At 36.1% G+C, this 21,587-nt stretch overlaps 6 protein-coding genes across 7 annotated transcripts; 5 read left to right on the forward strand and 1 right to left on the reverse strand.

Annotated features, from left to right (window-relative positions):
- Nucleotides 1–924: 924 nt before the first annotated feature.
- LOC120127431 (serine/threonine-protein kinase BSK3-like) lies at nt 925–5,033 on the forward strand. Of its 2 annotated transcripts, none has more exons than XM_039145340.1 (11): nt 925–1,350; nt 1,634–1,723; nt 1,811–2,028; nt 2,123–2,258; nt 2,469–2,602; nt 2,689–2,794; nt 3,050–3,135; nt 3,290–3,478; nt 3,661–3,813; nt 4,056–4,169; nt 4,443–5,033. In XM_039145340.1, the coding sequence occupies exons 2-11, from the start codon at nt 1,642–1,644 to the stop codon at nt 4,695–4,697; spliced, it is 1,473 nt and encodes a 490-aa protein (XP_039001271.1). In that variant the 5' UTR covers nt 925–1,350; nt 1,634–1,641; the 3' UTR covers nt 4,698–5,033. The 2 variants fall into 2 exon arrangements, with proteins under 2 accessions (XP_039001271.1, XP_039001272.1); XM_039145341.1 differs by having other exon boundaries at nt 925–1,328; nt 1,626–1,723.
- Nucleotides 5,034–6,968: 1,935 nt separating this feature from the next.
- On the reverse strand, nt 6,969–9,031 carry LOC120127465 (F-box/kelch-repeat protein SKIP4-like). Its single transcript, XM_039145381.1, has 4 exons — nt 8,862–9,031; nt 7,971–8,458; nt 7,086–7,722; nt 6,969–7,054 (listed from the first exon to the last, which is right to left on the reverse strand). The coding sequence occupies exons 2-3, from the start codon at nt 8,420–8,422 to the stop codon at nt 7,131–7,133; spliced, it is 1,044 nt and encodes a 347-aa protein (XP_039001312.1). The 5' UTR covers nt 8,423–8,458; nt 8,862–9,031; the 3' UTR covers nt 6,969–7,054; nt 7,086–7,130.
- Nucleotides 9,032–9,585: 554 nt separating this feature from the next.
- Nucleotides 9,586–10,784, forward strand: LOC120127332 (pentatricopeptide repeat-containing protein At1g11290, chloroplastic-like). Its single transcript, XM_039145252.1, has 2 exons — nt 9,586–10,209; nt 10,254–10,784. Exons 1-2 carry the CDS (start codon nt 9,586–9,588, stop codon nt 10,782–10,784), a joined length of 1,155 nt encoding a protein of 384 aa, XP_039001183.1.
- A 1,134-nt stretch (nt 10,785–11,918) lies between these two features.
- On the forward strand, nt 11,919–13,052 carry LOC120127467 (elicitor-responsive protein 3-like). Its single transcript, XM_039145383.1, has 5 exons — nt 11,919–12,142; nt 12,256–12,321; nt 12,424–12,562; nt 12,678–12,813; nt 12,897–13,052. Exons 1-5 carry the CDS (start codon nt 12,076–12,078, stop codon nt 13,050–13,052), a joined length of 564 nt encoding a protein of 187 aa, XP_039001314.1. The 5' UTR covers nt 11,919–12,075.
- A 1,597-nt stretch (nt 13,053–14,649) lies between these two features.
- LOC120127464 (rop guanine nucleotide exchange factor 3-like) lies at nt 14,650–16,898 on the forward strand. Its single transcript, XM_039145380.1, has 7 exons — nt 14,650–15,026; nt 15,113–15,229; nt 15,332–15,489; nt 15,581–15,655; nt 15,740–16,030; nt 16,245–16,589; nt 16,682–16,898. The coding sequence occupies exons 1-7, from the start codon at nt 14,696–14,698 to the stop codon at nt 16,799–16,801; spliced, it is 1,437 nt and encodes a 478-aa protein (XP_039001311.1). The 5' UTR covers nt 14,650–14,695; the 3' UTR covers nt 16,802–16,898.
- A 1,281-nt stretch (nt 16,899–18,179) lies between these two features.
- LOC120127466 (peptide-N(4)-(N-acetyl-beta-glucosaminyl)asparagine amidase-like) lies at nt 18,180–18,541 on the forward strand. The gene has a single exon (XM_039145382.1). The coding sequence runs from the start codon at nt 18,190–18,192 to the stop codon at nt 18,472–18,474; it is 285 nt and encodes a 94-aa protein (XP_039001313.1). The 5' UTR covers nt 18,180–18,189; the 3' UTR covers nt 18,475–18,541.
- The last annotated feature ends 3,046 nt before the right edge of the window (nt 18,542–21,587 follow it).

Raw genomic sequence — 21,587 nt, forward strand, 5'->3', positions numbered from 1 at the left:
AAATATAAAGATTTTATTTTTTTATAAGCTTGACACGTGTCAGATAACAGTCGAATTTAACGACCAGACACCTAAAAATGTAACAGGAGAAAACATTAGATATTTATTTTTATCAAAAAATCTTTAGGCATGAAATCATATTTCAAGGTATAGTTTAGATACTTAAAAGTGTATTAAGCATTTTTTTAATAGAAGCAATTAGACTTATTAAAAAGTGAAAATATTCAAAATTACAATAAGGTTTACAACTATCATCTTAAACTGAATACATAATTTGAACATTTTCATATAACATTGAAACTAGTCACTTTAGATCATACAAGGACCTTACATGGAAAATGTTAAAAACTCAATCAAAAGACTCAAACGAAAAATATATAAAAAATCTGACTGTATGGACAAACGAACCACAAAAGAAGATTAAACTTTTGAAAAATTATCGAGAATCGTAAATCAGAGTCCGACACTATGAGAAACTATCTATGAACTCAAGATCGCGTATTCAAATTTAATCTGATGGTCCATAGTGAAAGATCATCAAGATTACTTGTAGTGTTGTCAAATTCAAGAAAACATAAAATAAAAATGACAAAATAACTAGATAAAAACAAAAAATATATCACAAAGAAAAAAAATATTACAAACATAATTATTCTTTTTAAAAAATAACAATCGGTAATCAACATGAAAATTAATGTTAACGTCGGCTAAATAAAAAAAATTGATGTGATTTATAGAAACAACACAAATCTTGTTATAAAAAATTGTTTTTTAATTTAATTTCAAAGCAAACATATAATCCTTTTCGGCAGTCCAGAATTATTCCAACACGCCTGTTAATATAAAAATGGCTTAAATTAATAAACAACATATTCGAACTTTTCTGGGCCTTTGAATAATATACTTCATGACATGTCGGAAAATTACTATTATTAAACCAAAAACTCCGAAAGAGTGTTTCATGAATTTCCTGTACATGAATCTGATCTCCCCATCTCATCTCCATTTTATCAATCAACATTCTCAGATTTTCGTATATTCTTCATGTCCTCGATCCCGATTTGATTCTTCAGTTTCCTCAATAGTTCACGCTTTTCATTCGTACTAGCAATACTTGTCGGATCGAGCAGATATAGGGAAGAGGAAAAAAGGAATCTGAAATACGTTAGATTTGATTGTGATTTGAGAGTGGGGACGAGAAAGAGATGCGGTGGATCATCTTGTAAAAGTGTTGATCTAAACAAGGACCTTATCTGATTGCTTCAAGGATAAAAATCGGAAGGAAAGCGTAAAGCGTCCACTGAAACTGAGTTGACTCGGGAAGAAAAGAAGACGACCCGCTTTTTTCTGGAATGTTTAATTTAATTTTCTCTCTTTTTTATTTGGCTGCTCATTATATAATTTATTACACCTATTTTTGGAAAGTTGGTTTTAGTATTTCTTGCATTTATTCGGATTTTTTTCCATTTTTTGTTCCTGCTTTTAAATGCCCTGCAAATTTACCCCTTATTATATTGTTGTTGTTGTTTTTGGGTTGCCACATAGTAGAGTATACAGTTCCATTTCAGCTTTCGATTAACTACTCAACTCTTGAAATTTAACGACTTGTTATTTTTCTTTTTGGTTTTCGAAGTCACTGAGATGGGGTGTCAATGCTCTAAGCTAACTCCATGTTGCTGGGATTCACAGTTCAAAGCTGCAGTGTTAGAAGCCCCTGATGTTGGTGGGTATTATTATCACAAAAATTTCTTTTTTCTACGTGGTTACTGAGAATCAGAATGATTAGTTAAAACATTTTAACTTGTTGTAGAGAACGAGATTAGTGAGGTTGATCAGTTGCCTACGTTCCGGGAATTCACTTTAGAGCAACTCAAGAATGCAACATCTGGATTTGCAGTCGAGAATATTGTTTCTGAGCATGGGGAGAAGGCTCCCAATGTTGTTTATAGAGGGAAGTTAAAGAATCATAGGAGGATCGCTGTTAAACGTTTCAATAGAATGGCCTGGCCAGATTCAAGACAATTTATGGTAGATAATTAATGAAAGTTTGCGCACTGTGTAAGCTTTGCTTTCATTTCTTTAAGTGATTGTAAATTGGGGCTATTTTATTCTGCATCTGTAGGAGGAAGCAAGTGCAGTTGGTCAGCTACGCAACAATAGATTGGCGAATTTGCTTGGCTTTTTTTGTGAAGGTGATGAAAGGTTGCTTGTTGCAGAGTACATGCCCAATGAGACACTCGCAAAACACCTTTTTCATTGTAAGGCCTTAATCCTTATGTTTTTAATATTACTGTTAGTCCTGTTGGGAAAAATGCTTCCATGAAACAAAATATTATTTTAAGTTAATTATCAGTTATTGCATTTTTAGTGTAATCTGGTTTTGCTGTATTCACCAATGGGTTTGAAATTATGTTTCCTAATCCCAAAATGGAAGTGTTTGGAGTAATTTTCTTACTTTATTAATTCAGGGGAATCACAACCAATGAAATGGGCCATGCGATTAAGGGTTGTATTCTATCTTGCACAAGCTTTAGAATACTGCACAAACAAAGGGCGTGTGTTATACCACGATCTCAATGCTTACAGGGTCCTATTTGATGAGGTAATAATTTGTTTTCTGGCTATCTCATACTTTTTTATTGGTCAGTTTTACATGATTCCTCGATTTATATGTTAGAATTCTTGCAGGATGGAAATCCGAGACTTTCAACCTTTGGCTTGATGAAAAACAGTAGAGATGGAAAAAGTTACAGTACAAATTTGGCTTTTACTCCTCCTGAATATTTGAGGACTGGTACTTTTTACAATATGGACATTTTTACACTGTGCATTTGATTTTATTGTTATCGGATAACAATGAATAATGTTCTAGCTATGTCTCCATATTCAGCATGGAAATTTGGATCTACACTATGATACCATTCCATCATAACTTTTAAGTGTTAATTGAGTTATTGAAACTTGTTTGCACATTTATCTTTCACTAACTTTTGTATTTGATACATTCTAATCAAGAACTTATTTCACACGCCTTACCATTTTTATGTAGGAAGAGTAACACCAGAAAGTGTAATATATAGCTTTGGTACTCTTCTGCTTGATCTTCTCAGTGGAAAACATATACCTCCCAGCCATGTAAGTTGCTTTTTTTTTTTGAAGATTATCATTGGGTTTGTTTCGTTCCTCATTTGGAAACACTAGCAAGTCGATCCTTAATGTGGTTGTCATGACATTGACATGTTAAGACTTGTTGTATCTCGATTGCTAATGCCCAAGTAATTTCTTCCAGGCACTTGACTTAATACGAGACAGAAATCTTAAGATGTTGACTGATTCCTGCTTGGAAGGGCAGTTTTCTGATAATGATGGAACGGAGCTAGTTCGCTTGGCCTCTAGATGTTTGCAATATGAACCTAGAGAGCGGCCAAATCCTAAATCTTTAGTCGTTGCTTTGACACCCCTTCAGAAGGAAACTGAGGTAAGTTGTTTTTTCTTTTTCTTTTTAAGAGGCAATATATTACATTTTATGTGACTCAGATGGTGAGCAATAACATTGAAGTTCAATAAGGAATCTTCTTTTCATGAAGGTCCATGCACTACTGAGATAAAAGGAGAAAAGGGACAGCAGTTCACTGAGTTGTCATTTCCTTTCCTGTGTAGGTTCCTTCACATGTATTAATGGGCATTCCAAACAATGTTTCCTTCACTCCTCTATCTCCAGTTGGGGAGGCTTGCTCAAGAGGGGACTTGACTGCTATACACGAGATCTTAGAGAATCTTGGCTACAAAGATGACGAAGGAGTGGTAAATGAGGTTTGTGCTAGTGTGCCTTCTACTCTTTTTCCCCCTCTCCCACACTTTAAATTGTAATAGTAGTTTCTTGTTTGCTACGTTCTATGTTATATTCAAATTCCCCTTTATTTCGATACTTGTTTCAATCTAAATTTCCAAAACTTGCAAAAACTCGGGAATCTATGTGCTTGTTTGGTTTCTGCCTAATACACACAGTACTTTTTTTCCATTGTTTCTGAAACATTTGTTGCGTTTTCCTGCAGCTCTCCTTCCAAATGTGGACTGACCAAATGCAGGAAACTTTGAATTCAAAGAAAAAGGGTGATGCTGCTTTCAGGCAGAAAGATTTTAAAGAAGTTATTGAGTGCTACACTCAGGTTAAGTTCTTACTATGATGTTTTCCGTCAATTTAAACAACATTTGTTGTAGCTTCATAATAATATCTATGCTAGCTTTCCTTTTGAATATTTGTGGATGGCATGTTTCTTTTCCATTCTCTGTTAAACTCAATATGTTATATGCATATTTTAAAGAATGCATTTGTAATACACGGCTGGTGAAGTTTTTAGTTTTGGGCTGGAATGTTTTCTCAGTACTCGTGATGGGCGTCATAGTAGAAACCAACTGACATTTTCTTTGTAAATTCACAGTTTATCGATGTCGGTACCATGGTTTCTCCAACTATTTTTGCACGGCGTAGCTTGTGTTATCTCATTAATGACATGCCTCAAGAGGCCCTGAATGATGCCATGCAAGCCCAAGTGATTTCCCCAGTATGGCACATTGCTTCTTATCTTCAGGCTACTGCACTTGCTGCTCTCAGGATGGAGAATGAGTCTCAAACAGCACTCAAGGAGGGCGCAAGTCTGGAAGCCAAAAGAAGCTCAGTGGCTGGGAAAAGGTAAACAGCTCTGTGTGATATTGTGAGTCTCCTAATTGCAGTGCTTTGACGATTGCCTGGCATCAATCTTGGGAGTCTGCAATGACCGCGTAACCAAGTGTTCATTCATTCTGTGTAACTCAACCATAGAAGAACAATCATTTTCCCCAGTTAATGGCAAGAGAAAGTATAGTCATTGATTTCTTTACCTTTTTTATTATTCTGGTTTTCCCCCCTTAGGAGTGTATGTGAGAGTTCTTTCATTCTTTGTTGGGTTTGATCAATTCTACTCGTTTATGTAACGAATTCTTCCTCGTCACATTGATCGGGAACCGGGATACATTTTATTCCCTTGTGCTTACCTTGGGTCAGAAAACAGGAAAATACAATGAAGCAAAAAGTTTGAATCGGTTCATAAGCTTTATAGTTTCTGAATCAACACTACGTCAAACATTTGGAACTCTATCTAAATTTTGTTAATTTCTTTTTTTCAACTCATGTTGATAAGCATTTTCTTGTATAAGAAAATATTGCATATGAATTTACATGAAAACATTGCATATGAATACAAATATAAATTGACACGATATTGCATATGAATACAAATATAAATGTACCACGTGTCATGTTTATATATTTTTTATATTTTTATTTTTTAAAAATTAAAATTTTTGAAAACAATCCGCACATTTCAAAAATTATAGGAAAACTTAAAAATAGCAAAACCCTAAGCTTCCACCGCCGTTGCTAGCATCGACCTCTTCATGGTGCCAATGCCATGTGGCGTGCTCATCTGAATGTAACTGCAATTATAATTGCACAAACAATTGTGCTTTTGAGTAGTCTTGGAGCGACGAGAGTTTGCAGAAATTTCATCGACGTATATATAACGTAAAAGCACAATTGATTTCAGCAACCATGAGGAGAAGGGACACTTGAATGTATATATTGAAAAATTGCCGCTGATGACGATAAAAGGAAGAGGCGGCAGAGGATTGGGATGATGTTAAGAGGGATGACCGATAGTGGAAGTTCGTCAAAGAGTGCGTTGTTGTTCAATGACCACGATGGTGGTCAGAGATCGCCGGTAACAACAATAAGACTTGAAAAGAAATTTGAGTTTTTTTTAAAAATAAGTTTTTTAGTTTAAAATAAAATATTGGGTAAAACATAAAATAATCTCCAAACTTTTAGAACGCTTCCATTTTGGTCACCCAACTTTTGAAACTTGAACTACAATCATCTAACTTTTACGGGTGCTCGTATTTTGGTCATCCAACTTTTAAAACTTACACTACAGTCATCTAACTTTTAGGGGTACTTACATTTTGGTCACCCAACTTTTAATCATTTACAGTAAGGTCCCTGTCGTAACCACAGTTTGTCCCAAATAACGATAAATCATTCGAACACTCATCCCCGATCTCTGTCGCCAGTCGCCAGTCGTCAGTGATCATCACTACCGATACCAGTAGGAACGTCGTCCCATTTCGACCAAAACCTTGTTAGCCACTTGCCGAGACTCACCTTCGTTCGTCGTGGAGAGGGCTCTGAATCTCGTTGAAAACCCCCAAATCTCTCTTTCTATTTTGATCGATTTTTGGCTGATAGGGTTGTCCGTTTGTCACACCGCCACCACCGTTGAAGTCCTCACACCGTTCCAAACAAAACCTAATCGGTTGTCGTCGTCGTCCCTCCTCCGTAAAGGCGAAAAAGAAGAAGGCAGAGGAGGAGGAGGAGGAGGAGAATGAGGATAAGGTGGTTAATGGGGGTTAAGTGCCACGTTAGCAAAACCTAATGGGAGAGTACGACAGGGACCTTACAGAAAACAATTAAAAGTTCGATGGTTATATTGCAAGTTTTAAAAGTTGGGTGATCAAAATGCAAGTGCCCTAAAAGTTTGGGGACTATTTATATACTTTACCCTAAATTTTTTAAAATTTAATAAATTTAACACGGGTCAAATAACAACATTTTTTAACGACGGTTACAATCAAGTCACCTAAAATTATAAAGTTGGAAACATTAGCCACCTAAAGTTATAACATCGAAAGCGTTAGACACCTATTTTTAACTAAAAAAAAATCTTTGTGCACTTAAAGTTAACTTTGAGTATAATTTATATATTTATTTTTACATTAAGCCTAAATTAAATTGAAATCATTAAACATAAAATGATAATATAACCCAATCCCAAAATGATATAATTTAAAAATCTTAACCCTCAAACTCGTTATGACCTGAATCTGAAAATCACATAGCCCGAAACTACTCGCCTAAAAGTTTCCATTTAGACAATAACTAAACAAATACATGATTGCTTCAACTGTACGAGAAACTATTATGTCTTGTGAATGATAATACATGTTTAACTTACAGAAGTGATGATATCTCATTTCTGAGTTCAGTAACTTGTTGAATATTACAGAAACAATAGACTTTCAACAAATCAAATAATTCAGATAGCCAAACATTTACAACTAATTATCTCATCATTTGAAGTCAGTTTAGGTACCGAAGAACTCACCATCATCCCTCCGCCGTTCCCTGCATTGCTGACATCAACAACTACCGTGCTACGCCCCTTCCCTATCACATAGATGGTTTTTCCGACAGCAACAAGCTTACAGGGTGGTCTCGTAAGTAGGGACGAGAGCCTCCCTATGGCAACCCAAAGATCCTTATCCCACATCATTAACCTTGTTCCAGAACTCTCATCCAGGACATAAAGGATCTCGTCTACTACAACTGCAGGCCCTTGCCAGCCTGACACCATGTCAGCATCTGCATGCTGCCAAGTGCCACTCGATGGTTCATAAACTACTGCAAATACATGACTGGTAACAGCAGATCTGCCACAGCGAATATAGATCTTCTCACCCAACACAAATGAATCTTCTATTTCAGGAATAATGTTTCCATCCGAGTGAGAACTCCAATTGTTTGTGCAAGGATCAAAGGTGTCCCAAGTATGTGGAACGCTCGAGTTTAAACCCAATCCACCAATTGTATATATTTTCTGATCGAGAACTTCACAAGCAAAGTAGCATCTGACACAAAAACACCCAAGATCACTTTAAAGTTATCAAAAGGAGAGGTAGGGTGAAGTGTCCTCCTAGTCAGGCAAGCAAAAATGGAGAATGTACACAGATCGTTATATAATGTAACAAATCCAAATATATACAAATAAATAATCATTTGCATTTCAACTTTTTACCACGAAAGGAGAGGGAGATGATGTCCTTAAACAACCGGGAAAACTTAACTTCTTCGAGAAGTAGAGAAGAAAGTTTGTTACCTCGCAGTTGACAAGGGACTAGCTTCGCTCCAAGAGTTGTTCGAAGCATCTTCAGACCACCGACACCCTCCCATCAAGTAAAGTTTCTTCCCCAACACTTCAAAATCGACACCTTTTCTCAGCAAGGTGCGAGATGGAAGCTCCCGCATCTGCCTCCAAGACCTTGATGAAATGGGATCCAATATATGGCAGCAAACCTGCTCAAACTTGTCTCTACATAATGCATAGATCCAAGTTTCATCCAAATTATGCTTTCTACGACATGCATGCCACTCTTCACTGTGCAGCAAGTCCCTCCATCTCCTTGAAACAAATTTAAGGGCGGTATGACACTCTCGAGGGACTCTAGCCAAACATAAAAGCGCTATGTCATCGGGAAGACCATATATTAGTGGCTCTTGAAGTTGTTCCATTTGACTGATTCCTTCTGATCCACCTTCCAAATTCTCCATTTTAATGGGAACCCTTGCTTTGCTTTACAGTCTAATTCATAAAAGAATCAACAGACCAGACATTTTCTCACTGCGAGTTCTCTAAGTTGCAATTAGATAATTGTTCAAATAAATAAACAAGATTATGAGCTAATAATGATGTTTGTAGTTTCAAAAAAGGATTACATGAGCGTCAAATCCCATGTTAATGCCCACAATCAAATAAAGTTTCCAGAATCTTATTCTTCAACGAAAATTATACGCGCCAACTGCCCAAAAATGAATCAATCACTTAATGAAAAAGAAAACTATGAATTTAGCGAAGATAATCATATGAAAACAGGCCAAAGCAAAAAGGGATACAGAAAGTGCTGCAAATGGAAAATTCAATCAAAGAAATTGAGGAAACAAGGATCGAAGAGAAAAATATAAAAAAGGAGGGAGAAGATGCTGACCTGGGAATATCGGATCGGGTTAGGAGCTTCAATGATCGGAGATCGACGGAAAGGCGTATAAAATTTGGGAGGTGTATGAATTATGAAACCAGCAATTTTATTTCCAAATTAAAAGAGTACTCGGTAATCTTCCGTTGGGTGGGATTTAGATAACGTAATTTTAGGGAAATTTCCTTAGCTCAATGAGAGAAAGGGAGTAAGGGACTATTAGTCTATTACGAACAAAATAGATAGACCCAAGCAAGGTAACTCAAGTTTTATTTGGGCCTATATGCTGGCGTAAGTCGAGTCCTTCGGTGAATGAATAGGCTTTGTGGGGTTCCTTCTTTTAGTAAGTATAAGATCTTCTCTTCTCTGGACCATAAGCAAAAGCATACCGTTAGCAAATTATATCGTCGTTTAATCACATTCGTGTGCATGTTTTCACAGTCTCACAATGCACAGAAGCTATTTGCAGAAATTACAAGAATTAGAAAATCTCCAGCGAGACTCTCCGCAGCTTTATTCCATAGGGATTCAAATCACGAGGACACAGTTGAGTCGTATGCTGAAAATGATTATGTATTGGTTTCATGGACATCCAAGTTGGCAAGGCAAGGCCAGCCGGAGGAAGCCATTTGCTTGTTCTAGAGAATGCTATTGCTGATGAGTAATCAAAGGACAAACTATGTTACAATTTTAAGCTTAATAAAAGCTTTCGATGCTCTGAATTGGGATGCTCTGGTAATGATGGTTCATGGAATGGTGGTGAGAATGGGATTTATATCAGAGCTCTCAGTTTTAATTGCTCTTATTGGGTTTTATTCCGTTTATAATATGGGAACTTGTTGGAGTTTGTTTCATCAACTACCCGATAAAGATGTTGTCTTATGGAGTGCTATTGTTGCTGCCTGTGTTAAGAATAAGGACTATCTGAAGGCTCTTGAATTGTTTAGAAGAATGCAGATTTTTGGGTTGAAAGTTAATCATGTTAGTATTATCAGCATTCTGCCTGCCTGTGCTAATCTTGGCGCTCTACGGTTGGGTAGAGAAATACACGGTTTTATTGTAAGAAGATTGTTTTACCGTGTTGTTAGTGTTCAGAATTCATTGGTTGATATGTATGCAAAGTGTAGGAGTCTTGAGACAGGGATTCGTGTTTTTGATGGGATGTTGAAGAAGGACTTGGTTTCTTGGAGGATTGTGATCCGTGGTTACATTGAGAATGAACGTTGTATAGAAGCAATTAATGTTTTTAAAATGATGCTGTTGTCTTTGTTTGCACCAGATGAATTTGTTGTCCGGGATATGATTATGGCCATGCTACAGTCTGGAGTAAAACTGGATCAGCATTTCATTGTTACATTCTCAAACGTGGGTTCTTGGATTTTGTTTCCATTGCAACTGCACTTTTGCAGATGTATGCTAAGTTTGGCATGGTAGGTTCAGCTAGGAGTGTATTCGACCACATTGGCAGTAAAGATGTCATTGCTTGGAATGCAATGATCATGTTTCCTCTTAATGCTGTGGATACATTTACACAGATGTTTTGGTTGAACATGAAACCTGATTACTTCAGTTTAATTAGTTTATTGCAAACGTGTTCTTTGATGTCATCACAAGAAGCATCTAATGAACTTGGAGATAGCATACATGCGTTCATAGAAAAAGTTGGTTACTCGAGGAATGTTTATTTGTCATCAGCCTTGATTGATTTCTACTGCAGATCTGGAAGGGTCAAGCAGGGACGGGCTCTTTTTGATGAAGTTCCTATCAAAGATCTCATTTGTTGGAGTTCAATGATTAATGGATATGGATTAAATGGTTATGGAGTTGAGGCTCTTGAGACATTCTCAAATATGTTAGATTGTGGGATAAAGCCCAATGAAATTATTTTTCTTTCAGTTTTATCTGTTTGTAGTCACCATGGGCTAGAATACGAGGGTTGAAACTGGTTTCATTCTATGAAAGAGAAGTATAATGTTACTCCTAAACTTGGGCACCATGCATGCATGGTGGATTTGCTCAGTCGCCAGGGTAATATTGAGCAAGCCCTGGACTTTGTGAAGAAAATGCCTATGGAACCAGATAAAAGAATCTGGGGAGCTCTTCTTGCTGGTTGTATATCAACACCTGGACCAATTGAGATTGTAAAGTTTGTTGTTGAACAGATTGCTACCTTGGACCCACAAAATTGTACTCAGTAGTACATGATTTTATCAGACCTATATACAGATGAAGGCAGAGGGGAAGATGTAGAGAGGATGAGAAGAGTGGTGGATGAGAATGCCTAGAAAGAAAAGGTTGGATACCTCAGTAGTTTGTCTTCTTTACATTATATCAATTGATTTGCTGAGGAGTAGCCAGTAGTTAAAGCAATTGATATTCTTTCTCTGTATGCAATTCATTTTATAGTATATTGAATTATAAAATTTGCAATTTTGTAAACCATGAGGTCTTTTCTTTTTATGGAATCCGAGATCTTTCTGGTATGCTACTAATGTTGTTGATCTTCTCATTTCATTTTATGGTTTGGAAATGATTCATGTTCCTGAAGATTGAACCGAGTTGGAGACGGTATTATTTTCCTTAATTTTGTAGTTGTTAAGCTCCTTCTCGATTTACCATGAAGTGTTCAATTGCGCACGATTTCAGTCATTATTTTTCTGCAAGGATCTATAGATTGTTTAATATGTTATTTCTGAAATCTAAGCAAACAGAATGGGATTTAGAAAAAATCATGCTTGCTGATCTGCTTTAGTTTAAACGCATTACTGCTCTGATTCTATATCTCTAGAAGAAAAACTATCATACTAAATGAAGACTAATCTTTAAACTAAACATCTATCTATCATGACAGCTGAGACCAAGTAAGACCTTGTTGGATATATAAATATATATATAAACAACTGATATCGATGAGCTCTATAACACTGTTCCAGTTTCTGTATACAAAACATTTTCCATGCTAGAATTAGATTAACATTGAATTCTTCTTGGGAGTTTGAAGTGTAGAATTTATGGCTAGAAGCCTAGAAGTTACACCAATTGGTACTTTAAAATTGAAGTAAATGTGTTATTAAATGAACTTTTAAAACTGATTGCATTAACGTTTTCCAATTTAATCACCATATAAATCCTTCATATTAATCACTCTATTGCAGTCTTGCTCCCTTAATTGCAGAACCACCAACACAGAAACCAAGTTTGCCCCTGTTCTATCTGCAGATTATCTCACACATGAAAGTAGGAATCCTTGAAGTTCTTGTCGTAAATGCCGAGGATATTAGACACACTAATCTTCTTGGTATCTCTCTCCCCCCTAGCTGTGGATCGTAAATATGTCCGGTTTAATCATGTTTTTTTCAACAGCTTCTTGTTCAAACTTTTAACAGTTTGGTTTTGATCATTTGGTCATAGGAAGACCTGCCTACTATGTTATATTACAATGCGGAGCTAAAGAATACAGAAGCAAAACATCTCCAGGTTCGTTTTCTACTTATTATGTAGGTCTATTGATGGCATGTAATTACTAATTTTGTTCTTTCCGGGTCTCTAGAAACGTGAGGATTGTGTTTTATGATTCAGGAAAACATAAGAAAGTACCGTGGAATGAGAAATTCAAGTTCGATTTTCCGCAATCCGAATGGGAAAAATGGACTTACATCAAATTCAAGATCATGGACAAGGAATTCTTCAAAGACAACGGATTTGTTGGTGAAACCAAGTAATCTATTTTGCTTCCTTCTTTCTTTCCCCTTATTATGTTTTTACCTCCATTCTCATTGCCTTGATACCTGCATTCACATTTAGAAACTAACCCGAATATATTTTACCTCCAGAATTCACCTTGGTGGAATTATTACCGAGGGGACCGACAAAGGATTTATAGAAGTGAGACCAGCTCCATACAATGTAGTGCTTGAAGATAATACCTATAAAGGACAGATCAAGATTGGATTTAAATTCATTGCTAATGTGGGTTTGCTTAGACCCCAAGTTTCCATTTAGTTAGCTTGCCATTTGCCAAGAAGATTAAAATCATTTGTTAAACTTTGCAGAAAGAAGTGGAAAATGAGATTCAAGAGCTTGCTGCGCTGCCTAATGAACCGAGATCACTTTATAGCTGCATCAGGTGTTTGTGGAACCTCCCGTGGTGGGTATATTTGTATCTCTTTAAACTCGAGAATTCCAAAAAGGAGCACAAAGATGATTAAGAGGAATAACAACACAAGTCAGTTGCATGTGATTTAATGTAAGATTTGTGACTTATGGTCTGAAAATCCCTCTGACTTTGAAAAATAAGACTTTACACCAATTTTGCAATTTGACCTAAAATGCCACAGGGTTCGAAGAAATGGAAGGCACGTCCATCTCAATGCAATTGTTTTGTTTGCAAAAGTCTATTTCACCCATGAATTATTACTCCCGAAGACTTGCTGTTTATTTCCAAGCTAACCTCCGACCATGCCAATTTCTTGGGGCCCCCATTAATAGAAGTTTCTAAAACATGCAACCAAAATAGAAATTTCCCTTGTTCGTAAATTGTAACCCATTAAAATCAAATTAAATTTGGTCAAAAAATTACAGAGTCGGATCTCTTTTAAATAAGATTTCATTTCAAAATCTTTACGACTCTAAACACAAGAGATCTCTGGCTAAAGCATGTATCATAGTGAAAACCCTAATTTACCTACTTTAAAACCACTGGATCCGACACCATCTTTTTCAACTTGTTATTCTCCACATGTTTTCCAAGACATGAATTATGAATAATTTCTTATATATTATTCCATATAAATTAAAAAACGTATCTTTTTACTATAACATAATAAAGCTTTTTACTATACCATACTCCAATCATAACGTGATAAAACAGCTCATTTTAAGTAATTTATTATACTAATCTTCTCATAATGAGCCCCCACATGGTAACCTAACTATGATAGGAAAAAAAACTCTAAATTCATGGATCGATTTCAGGGTTAAAAGACAGTTTCTGACACAGTCTCTGGAAACTAGAAATTTTAATTTCATTTAAGAAAAATAAAATAGTTGAGATTCTTCCTCACCAAACTATAAAATATTCTTCACGTATTTGCAATTTGCAATCATAAAATATAATCAACCCCATTCAATGTAATAGACAACTAAGGCGCACTCTGCATGTTCTATCAGAAACGGAAACAATACTCTTTCAACCAAAAAGAATCCAGAGACTTTTGCAACTTCCTTTTTCTCCAAAGAATCAAATCAAACCCTTTTTTCTCCAGATTCTGAAACTGGGTTTTTGTTGTCTGATTGGGAAAAAACATAAAGAAGCCAGCGATCAGACGGTTACGAACTCAAGATCCTTTTTTTCATGATCATGGTGGCATGGGAATGCAAAAAGAAAGTGTTTCTTTTGGAGAGAAAAAGTTAAAACAGAAATGCTTAGGAGGGAACTGTTTCAAACTTTCCTCAGATTACTAGCTATCTCAACGATTCCCGAATTCACTTGCTGTGCCCTTTAAAGGTAAGTTATTGGAAAAGAATGTAGCATTATCAACTAACCGTTGGCTTTGCTTTACATTTTCCCCCTCAAAATTTAGTGAATTATAGTTAGTCTGATAAAAACAACGACTTATGACCGTTAAGGACACCAAGCATTTGGCTTTTTTGTTTCTGCAATAAAGATGGTCATTTCCTTCTTTTTCTTCTTTCCAATGTTTTGCTGGGTCCATGTCTTAAAGTCCCATCAGTTCAGTTTGTTTTGATTATGCTTTAAAAATGTTCAAATCTTGAGCCCCACTGACAAATTTCATGATTATTTGCAGAGAATATAGTATTAGAATTAGTACTAATAGAGCAGCCAACTCAAATGGACAATTTATCAAACACCGACGAAAACTATGATCTGGGTTATCAGCCTTCTCCTTGTTCCACTGAACAAAATGATCAGTCAACTACAGAAACTCCGGGGTGTTCGACGATGAGCGGTGATTCTTTCTTGTATTGCCGCACTTATTCGGGGAACTCTGCGTTTTCGGAGCCTGTTGATGATCATAGTTTTTGTAGCGAAGCTTCACCTTCTCATTGTCCAGCAAGAAGATCTGGGGATCAGAAATTAGCTGTTCTTACAAGGCTTGGAAAGAAGCAGTGCAAAAGCAATGTAGATGAAAAGCTTGATGAATTGGAATCATTGGATTTAGGTAAAAACATTTGGAAAAGCTTTGCCTTTGATGCTAAATTATATGTTTCTTTTTTCATTCTAATGGGTGTAAATTATGTATGATAGAACTTGAAATGATGAAGGAAAGATTTGCAAAACTTTTACTTGGAGAAGACATGTCAGGAAGTGGAAAAGGAGTCTGTACAGCTGTTACCATCTCAAATGCCATAACCAATCTTTATGGTACATAGATTATATATTTTCAGACAACATGACTGTTTTTTTAGTTGTCATTTGAATCTATGAAATTGCTTAGTTTTATGTGGAATGTTAAAATTACTGCAGCGACTGTATTTGGACAAAATTTGAGGTTGGAGCCTTTGAACCATGAAAAGAAGGCACTTTGGAAAAGAGAAATGGACTGTCTTTTATCTGTTTGTGATTACATTGTGGAATTTTCTCTCACCAAGTCACAGAATTTGCGTAATGGAACAGCTGTTGAGGTAATGTTTCTTAGTCCAGACCAAAAGCTTTCTTTTAATGGAAATTTGGCTTCTTCGCTTGCTTTAACATGATGTTTTTTTTCCCTTTTAGATAATGGAAAGCAGACCGAGATCAGATATTTACATCAATCTTCCAGCATTGAGGAAGTTGGATGCAATGCTCATTGTAAGACAAGCTCTATGTGAGAAAATTGTAGTCTTTTATTATACTTGAAAACCTTATATCTCATAGCTCACATCCTTGTAACAGGAAATACTTGATAGCTTCCAGGACAGAGAATTCTTGTACGCGGAGCAAGGGAGTATGTCATCGAATTCTACCCGAACTGGCTCGTTTCGGAGAGTTGTTCAGAGAAACAACGAGAAGTGGTGGGTGCCAGTGCCATGTGTTCCTTCGAGTGGTCTCTCTGAGAAAGCAAGGAAGCACCTGCGACACAAACGAGAGTGTGCTAATCAAATTCACAAGGCGGCTATGTCTATCAACAGTGGTGTTCTTTCTGAGATGGAAATCCCAGACTCGTACATGGCATCCCTTCCAAAGGTTAGTCCGTCTGTTGACCGAATTGTATCTAGACAAATGTTCCATCCATGTATATTTTTAGAGAGCTGATGAACTCAGCTAATCTTATTAGAGTAACTATATACTGAACCCATAGCTTAGCTCAGTTAGTTCATGCAATCACTTTTCAAAGTCGATTGATGTTCGGTTGTAAGTCCCGATTCAATCTCTAACCCTTTTTTCCTCTAATTGACAGAGTGGGAGAGCCAGTATTGGAGATGCATTTTACCGCTTCATGTATTCCGCAGAAAAGTTCTCCCCTGAATATCTGCTCGATTGTCTCAATATAGCATCCGAACACGAAGCACTTGAGCTTGCAGACCGCGTCGAAGCTTCGATGTATACGTGGAGACGTAAAGCATGCATGAGCCATTCGAAATCATCATGGAGCATGATGAAAGACTTAATGTCCGATGTCGATCGAAGCGACAAAAACCATATATTAGCTGAAAGAGCAGAAAGATTGCTATTTGCATTGAAGCAAAGGTATCCCGAACTTTCACAAACGTCCTTAGACACCTGCAAAATTCAATACAATAGGGTAAGTGATCAAAACCGGTACTTTCCATCCGTAACAAGCAAGCTTTTTGACCTCTAATGATAGGAAATTAATGGGAATTCTGGGTTTTGCAGGATGTGGGGCAGGCGATACTGGAGAGTTATTCAAGAGTGTTAGAAGGTCTAGCTTTCAACATTGTTGCTTGGATTGAAGATGTGTTTTTTGTAGACAGTGCAACAAGAAACCCAGAGTGAGAAAAGCATTTTCCAACCCCAAACTCGTCTCTGCTGATTAACCCTGTCAATCATTTATGGTTGATAAATGATAAACCAAGCATTTTTTTCTTTTTCTTCTGTAATCCCATCAACATTTTGATTCCTGTTACATTTTAACTATATTTTTTGTTGCACGTTAGAATCCTTTGAAACAACAATCTGAAATAAAATAAACACTATAGCCGTATACTAGTATGATTTACTCTTACCTGTTAGTTGCACGTGCTTTAATCTTTTAGGATCTTAGGCTTTACATGCTCAAAACTCTAAATATTATGGTTAAATGTAAAAAATACGAAATTAACAATGCAATATGTGAAACACAAATTTCATAATCATACTAGAAACATTAATTTTAAAATTCTAAAACAATACTTTTTAGGTAAAGTATACAAATGGTTGCTGACCATATGATTCTACTTGTTGAATCCTCCTATTATTAAAAATTATAAAATGATGTCCTGAAATAAAATTTATGTAAATTCTCGATAATCAAAACTATTAAAAGTTTTTACAAAATAAATCTTAAAATTACGTAAAAATTTTATTTTTACATAAAAATCTTAATATATCACAAGTAAAGTCATGATTTTCTATAAATTAATTAATTAAGTTTTAAAATAAAAGAATGGCGTTATCAAATTAGAAGACTCGCTTGAATGTTTTGAAAGATGGATCACGTATTTTATAATTTTTCAGAGACTTGCTTGGTTGAATTGAGGCCCTGCCCTTCCATGGCCTTAACAGTGCCCATCCGATATATTTGTTTTAACCGAATGAGTACATCTTATGTTTGGTAAATATATACATACACGAAACATAATAACTACTTTGTCAAAATAATATTGGCGATGTCCACCCGCAACCAAAATTTTAAATCAAACTACCTAACATTCTACTCATCTTAAGCTAAAAGAGAAATATTATACCTCCAAAACAAATACATCAAAGAATGTTAACGTTAGATTAACATGGTCATCTCAAATTACTAATTTAATTAAAAAAAATACTACTCATAGATCTTTGATATAATTTTGATAGTAAAATCTGATAGTTGATAGTTATATGAACACAAACTAATATCATATCTGTAGACACTGATTTTCGCCCAACAACTCTATCCCCGGAATTCTCGGCACTAAATCAACAAGGATCATTTTTTAGTTCGAATAGAACTCTAAAACTGAAGTATTTGAGTCCAAATGGGACTCTAAATCTGTCTAAAAATAGCCAATCACTAGGCTATTTAAACACATGTAAATCAACAAGCAAGAGGGGGAGAAAAACGTGAAACGAAAATCAGGAGGAGGCACAGACAAAAAGGAAAACGAGGGAAGAACAAATGATTAGAAAACCAGAAAAAAAAAATGGTGGCTCGCAAGTTCCTGGTTCGCCACGACGACTCAACATTTAGCGTCGATTATGACACCGACGACGGTTTTGAAGTGTTTCAGTTCCAGCTCTTCTCCCTCACTTCAATTCCTCCCGATGAGCAAGAGATCGCCGGAGAAGAAGATGATGCGACGTTGTTAAAGGAAGATGTCATCGAACAACCTCACCCGCTTGAGCATTCATGGACCTTCTGGTTCGATAACCCACAAGCCAAATTACACTTTCCCAACCATCGAACAACTCTGGAGCCTTTACAATAACATGCATCATCCGAGCAAGTTGGCTGTGGGAGCAGACTTTCATTGTTTCAAACATAAGATCGAGCCTAAGTGGGAAGACTTTGTCTGTGCTAATGGAGGCAGATGGACCGTGACTTTCCAGAAGGAGAAATTAGATACATCTTGGTTGTACACGTTACTTTGAGTATGGTGATGAGATCTGTGGAGCAGTTGCCAACCATGTTACTGAACAGGAAAAGAGCACTGACAGGAGAAGTTGGTTTTTAAATTGAATTGCAAATGCATGAAAAAACTCATGTATGCATGAAATTAAGCAAAACCCCACATGGTTTAGAACTTTGGCCAAACTTTCCCTTTAGTCCCTCAATTATTTTGGTTTCCTTCCTTTTATTTCGTTTATTTTAAATTTTTTATTATTTATTTGATTTATTTTATCCATTTATTATAATTCTAAACTTATTTTTTTTACTTTGCAGTTACATTTATTTTATTTTGGGCCTTTTCCTTTATTTTTTTTATTCTTAATTTATTAAATATTTTTTCTTCTCCTTTGATTCATTTTTATTTTTACTTTTTACTCTGTAGACTTATTTATTTATTTTTTATCTAACGTTTTTGACCCATTTTCAGTAATAATCTCAATCGATCAAAGGTAAGTAATTTGAATCGGGTTTTTAAATTTAAATTTAAACTTTTTAATTTTCGCAATTAAGACAATCAATAAATTAATTGGTACTGAAAGGGCAGTTCAAGGGTGCTAACCCTTCCTTGACTGTAAACGACTCCCGAACCCGACACGTTTCTGGTACAACGCAGATCAGGTAAGATGGTGTCCGACCCACCTAAATTCGTTTTAAAGTGGTCGGTGGCGACTCCAATCCACATTTTTCAAGTCGAAGCCCATTCCGAGGCCCAACCGAAAGACGGTTACGACAGCTTGGCGACTCCGCTGGGGACAGGTAAGTGAGTCAGGCCGAAATTAATTTCCGGTTGTCTTTTTTAGCGAAAATTACAAGTTTAAATTTTAATTTATTTATTCGATTCGATTTATTTATCTTTGATTTTTGTTCCCAAGTAAATAGTTGTACTGACGTTTTTTCAATGATTTCAGATTTTTGAAAAAGTTTTCATCATTAGCTCTATACCCGAGCTCCAAACCTTTTTAAGTGGGGGTGAAAGCGACGTCTTCGTGGGAATTTATTCTCCGTATGGGCCTAGCAAGTAGCCTTCGGGATTCATATACCTTATGTCTTCGTGTGAATTTATTCACCGTCCGGGCATAAGAGAATGTTTTCTCCCGAGTTTAACTTAGTCCACACAAGCCTGTGATGGGTTTAGGACTAAGGGTCTGGTAAGCCCAAAGGGGCACCGGAAAGGATAACTCGGGTACCTTTTTTTAGAACCTAAACCGGGAGACTACAAGGAGTTAGAGCCCACCCCGAAACCTCATTCCAAACCCTAGGATGCCGGAATTATTTCCTACTTTACTTTCTGTTCAAAGCATGTGAACTAGAAATTTATGCGGTTAAGACTTGTTCAAAATCAACTTGTAGGATAGAGATCATGTTCGGGTAGGAATAATAAGCATGTGAGGTAGATATCATGTGGGGTAGGACTTTCATTTTTATTATCATTTTTTATTATTTTTCACATCACTAACTCTTTTCATCTTTCTTCTATTTTATTTATTTTCATCACTTGCATTATTCAAAAGAGGTCATTGATCCACTAAAACGTGTTTGTTAAAACTCGAATAGTCTGAATCCATGGACAAAGGTGTTGTAATACAAGAGATGAAAATACAGAGGATAGTCTACAAGGCGACTATGTGTCACATTCAATCCAAAAGATGTGGTGCCCATAATTGAAGAGTATATCACTCCGTTGCATTATAAAGAACTCAGAATGAACCAGGTCTACATCAAGCACAATGAAAGCTTATCTTTGAAGAACTGACTGACAGAGGTTGCAGGGGCAAGATGAAGGTTATGTATCTCGGAAGTCCCTTTGAACACAACAATGTCAAAATGATAGCTGAAATTGGAGACCATTGCTGGCGAATTCAAGAAACAGATTAATGAACTTCACATAGTTCCTATCAATTAAGGGTTCCAATGACGAATTCGTTGGGAACAGGCTCAACAGAAGTAAATGCTCGAGATGCGATCATTCGAGACTTCTTGGACCAATACAAAAAACAACTCAACATTTTCACTGTTCATCCAGAGAGGCCGGAGCGATTCGAAAGGTTATTCAACCGATGAAAGATGAAAGCAGAAGACTAGTCAACATGTCAGAAGCTGTCAGGATATTTTTGTCTCTTAAAAGATAAAACATTTTTGTCCCCAATAAGGATTATTCATAATAACAATCATATTTCTTGGATCAATGCCTCGAACATTTCATGCATTATTGTATTTTTTGCATCTTCATCTACATTTTTAAGCATTTTCATAAACATGAAATTAAATCACGGAGGATTCGATGAAGTGGTCTTAACCATATTACACCACATGGAAGCAAGATTTTAATAATTAAAGAAAAACTGAAATCAGTACAGGGGGAGCTGGATCAGCTGATTGTAGGACTAAGCCTGCCAGGATGATCTGAGAAAAGAGTACCCATCTCCTAAGGGCTACGATGTTGAAGTTATTGCCACATAAGGATTCCTAAACATTCTTCTGGAAAACTGTAAGGCGCTTGCCGAAGAAGGGGGCATGGCATATACCATTTGCACTAAGAGGACTGTTTTGTTTGAACATATCTTTTAAACGATTGAATTCATGTTACTTTCTAAGGTGGAGCAATTGAACAAAATTTAATCTTTAGTTCTTTGAATATTAAATGAATTAAGGATTCTTTTAATTCTTCAAGAATTATAGATTTTTGACATATGGCAAGATTAGACCTTTCTTACCCTGTCTCAAACCCTAGAATAAAACACATTGATTCTTTACCCAAAATAACTCATGGTCATTACCAAAAAGACCAAATTTTGACATTACCTCCCTTTAAAATTCTTGAACATTACCTTTATCTTTTTGATACACCCACACCTTTCTTTGAGTCAATAAGATCACACAACTGTCTTTAACCTTTTTTTTACCATTAAAACCAAAGGCATTGAGTTGTTC

The sequence above is a fragment of the Hibiscus syriacus genome, unplaced genomic scaffold (genome assembly GCF_006381635.1).
Source record: "Hibiscus syriacus cultivar Baekdansim isolate YM2019G1 unplaced genomic scaffold, ASM638163v2 tig00110467_pilon, whole genome shotgun sequence".
NCBI classification, from domain to species: Eukaryota; Viridiplantae; Streptophyta; class Magnoliopsida; order Malvales; family Malvaceae; genus Hibiscus; species Hibiscus syriacus.

Excerpts from the sequence above, each read along its gene's own strand:
- LOC120127465 (XM_039145381.1), bottom strand. The coding sequence starts at position 8,422 with ATGGAGAATTTGGAAGGTGGATCAGAAGGAATCAGTCAAATGGAACAA. Across the intron at positions 7,723-7,970 it reads AGTCCCTTGTCAACTGCGAG|ATGCTACTTTGCTTGTGAAG; the intron begins GTAACAAACTTT and ends TTTTTGTGTCAG.
- LOC120127467 (XM_039145383.1), top strand. The coding sequence starts at position 12,076 with ATGAAAGTAGGAATCCTTGAAGTTCTTGTCGTAAATGCCGAGGATATT. Across the intron at positions 12,143-12,255 it reads TAGACACACTAATCTTCTTG|GAAGACCTGCCTACTATGTT; the intron begins GTATCTCTCTCC and ends ATTTGGTCATAG. Across the intron at positions 12,322-12,423 it reads CAGAAGCAAAACATCTCCAG|GAAAACATAAGAAAGTACCG; the intron begins GTTCGTTTTCTA and ends TTTATGATTCAG.
- LOC120127466 (XM_039145382.1), top strand. The coding sequence starts at position 18,190 with ATGGTGGCTCGCAAGTTCCTGGTTCGCCACGACGACTCAACATTTAGC.
- LOC120127464 (XM_039145380.1), top strand. The coding sequence starts at position 14,696 with ATGGACAATTTATCAAACACCGACGAAAACTATGATCTGGGTTATCAG. Across the intron at positions 15,230-15,331 it reads TGCCATAACCAATCTTTATG|CGACTGTATTTGGACAAAAT; the intron begins GTACATAGATTA and ends AAATTACTGCAG. Across the intron at positions 15,656-15,739 it reads AGTTGGATGCAATGCTCATT|GAAATACTTGATAGCTTCCA; the intron begins GTAAGACAAGCT and ends TCCTTGTAACAG.
- LOC120127332 (XM_039145252.1), top strand. The coding sequence starts at position 9,586 with ATGGTTCATGGAATGGTGGTGAGAATGGGATTTATATCAGAGCTCTCA. Across the intron at positions 10,210-10,253 it reads TCATTGTTACATTCTCAAAC|ATGTATGCTAAGTTTGGCAT; the intron begins GTGGGTTCTTGG and ends GCACTTTTGCAG.
- LOC120127431 (XM_039145340.1), top strand. The coding sequence starts at position 1,642 with ATGGGGTGTCAATGCTCTAAGCTAACTCCATGTTGCTGGGATTCACAG. Across the intron at positions 3,136-3,289 it reads AACATATACCTCCCAGCCAT|GCACTTGACTTAATACGAGA; the intron begins GTAAGTTGCTTT and ends AATTTCTTCCAG. Across the intron at positions 4,170-4,442 it reads TTATTGAGTGCTACACTCAG|TTTATCGATGTCGGTACCAT; the intron begins GTTAAGTTCTTA and ends GTAAATTCACAG.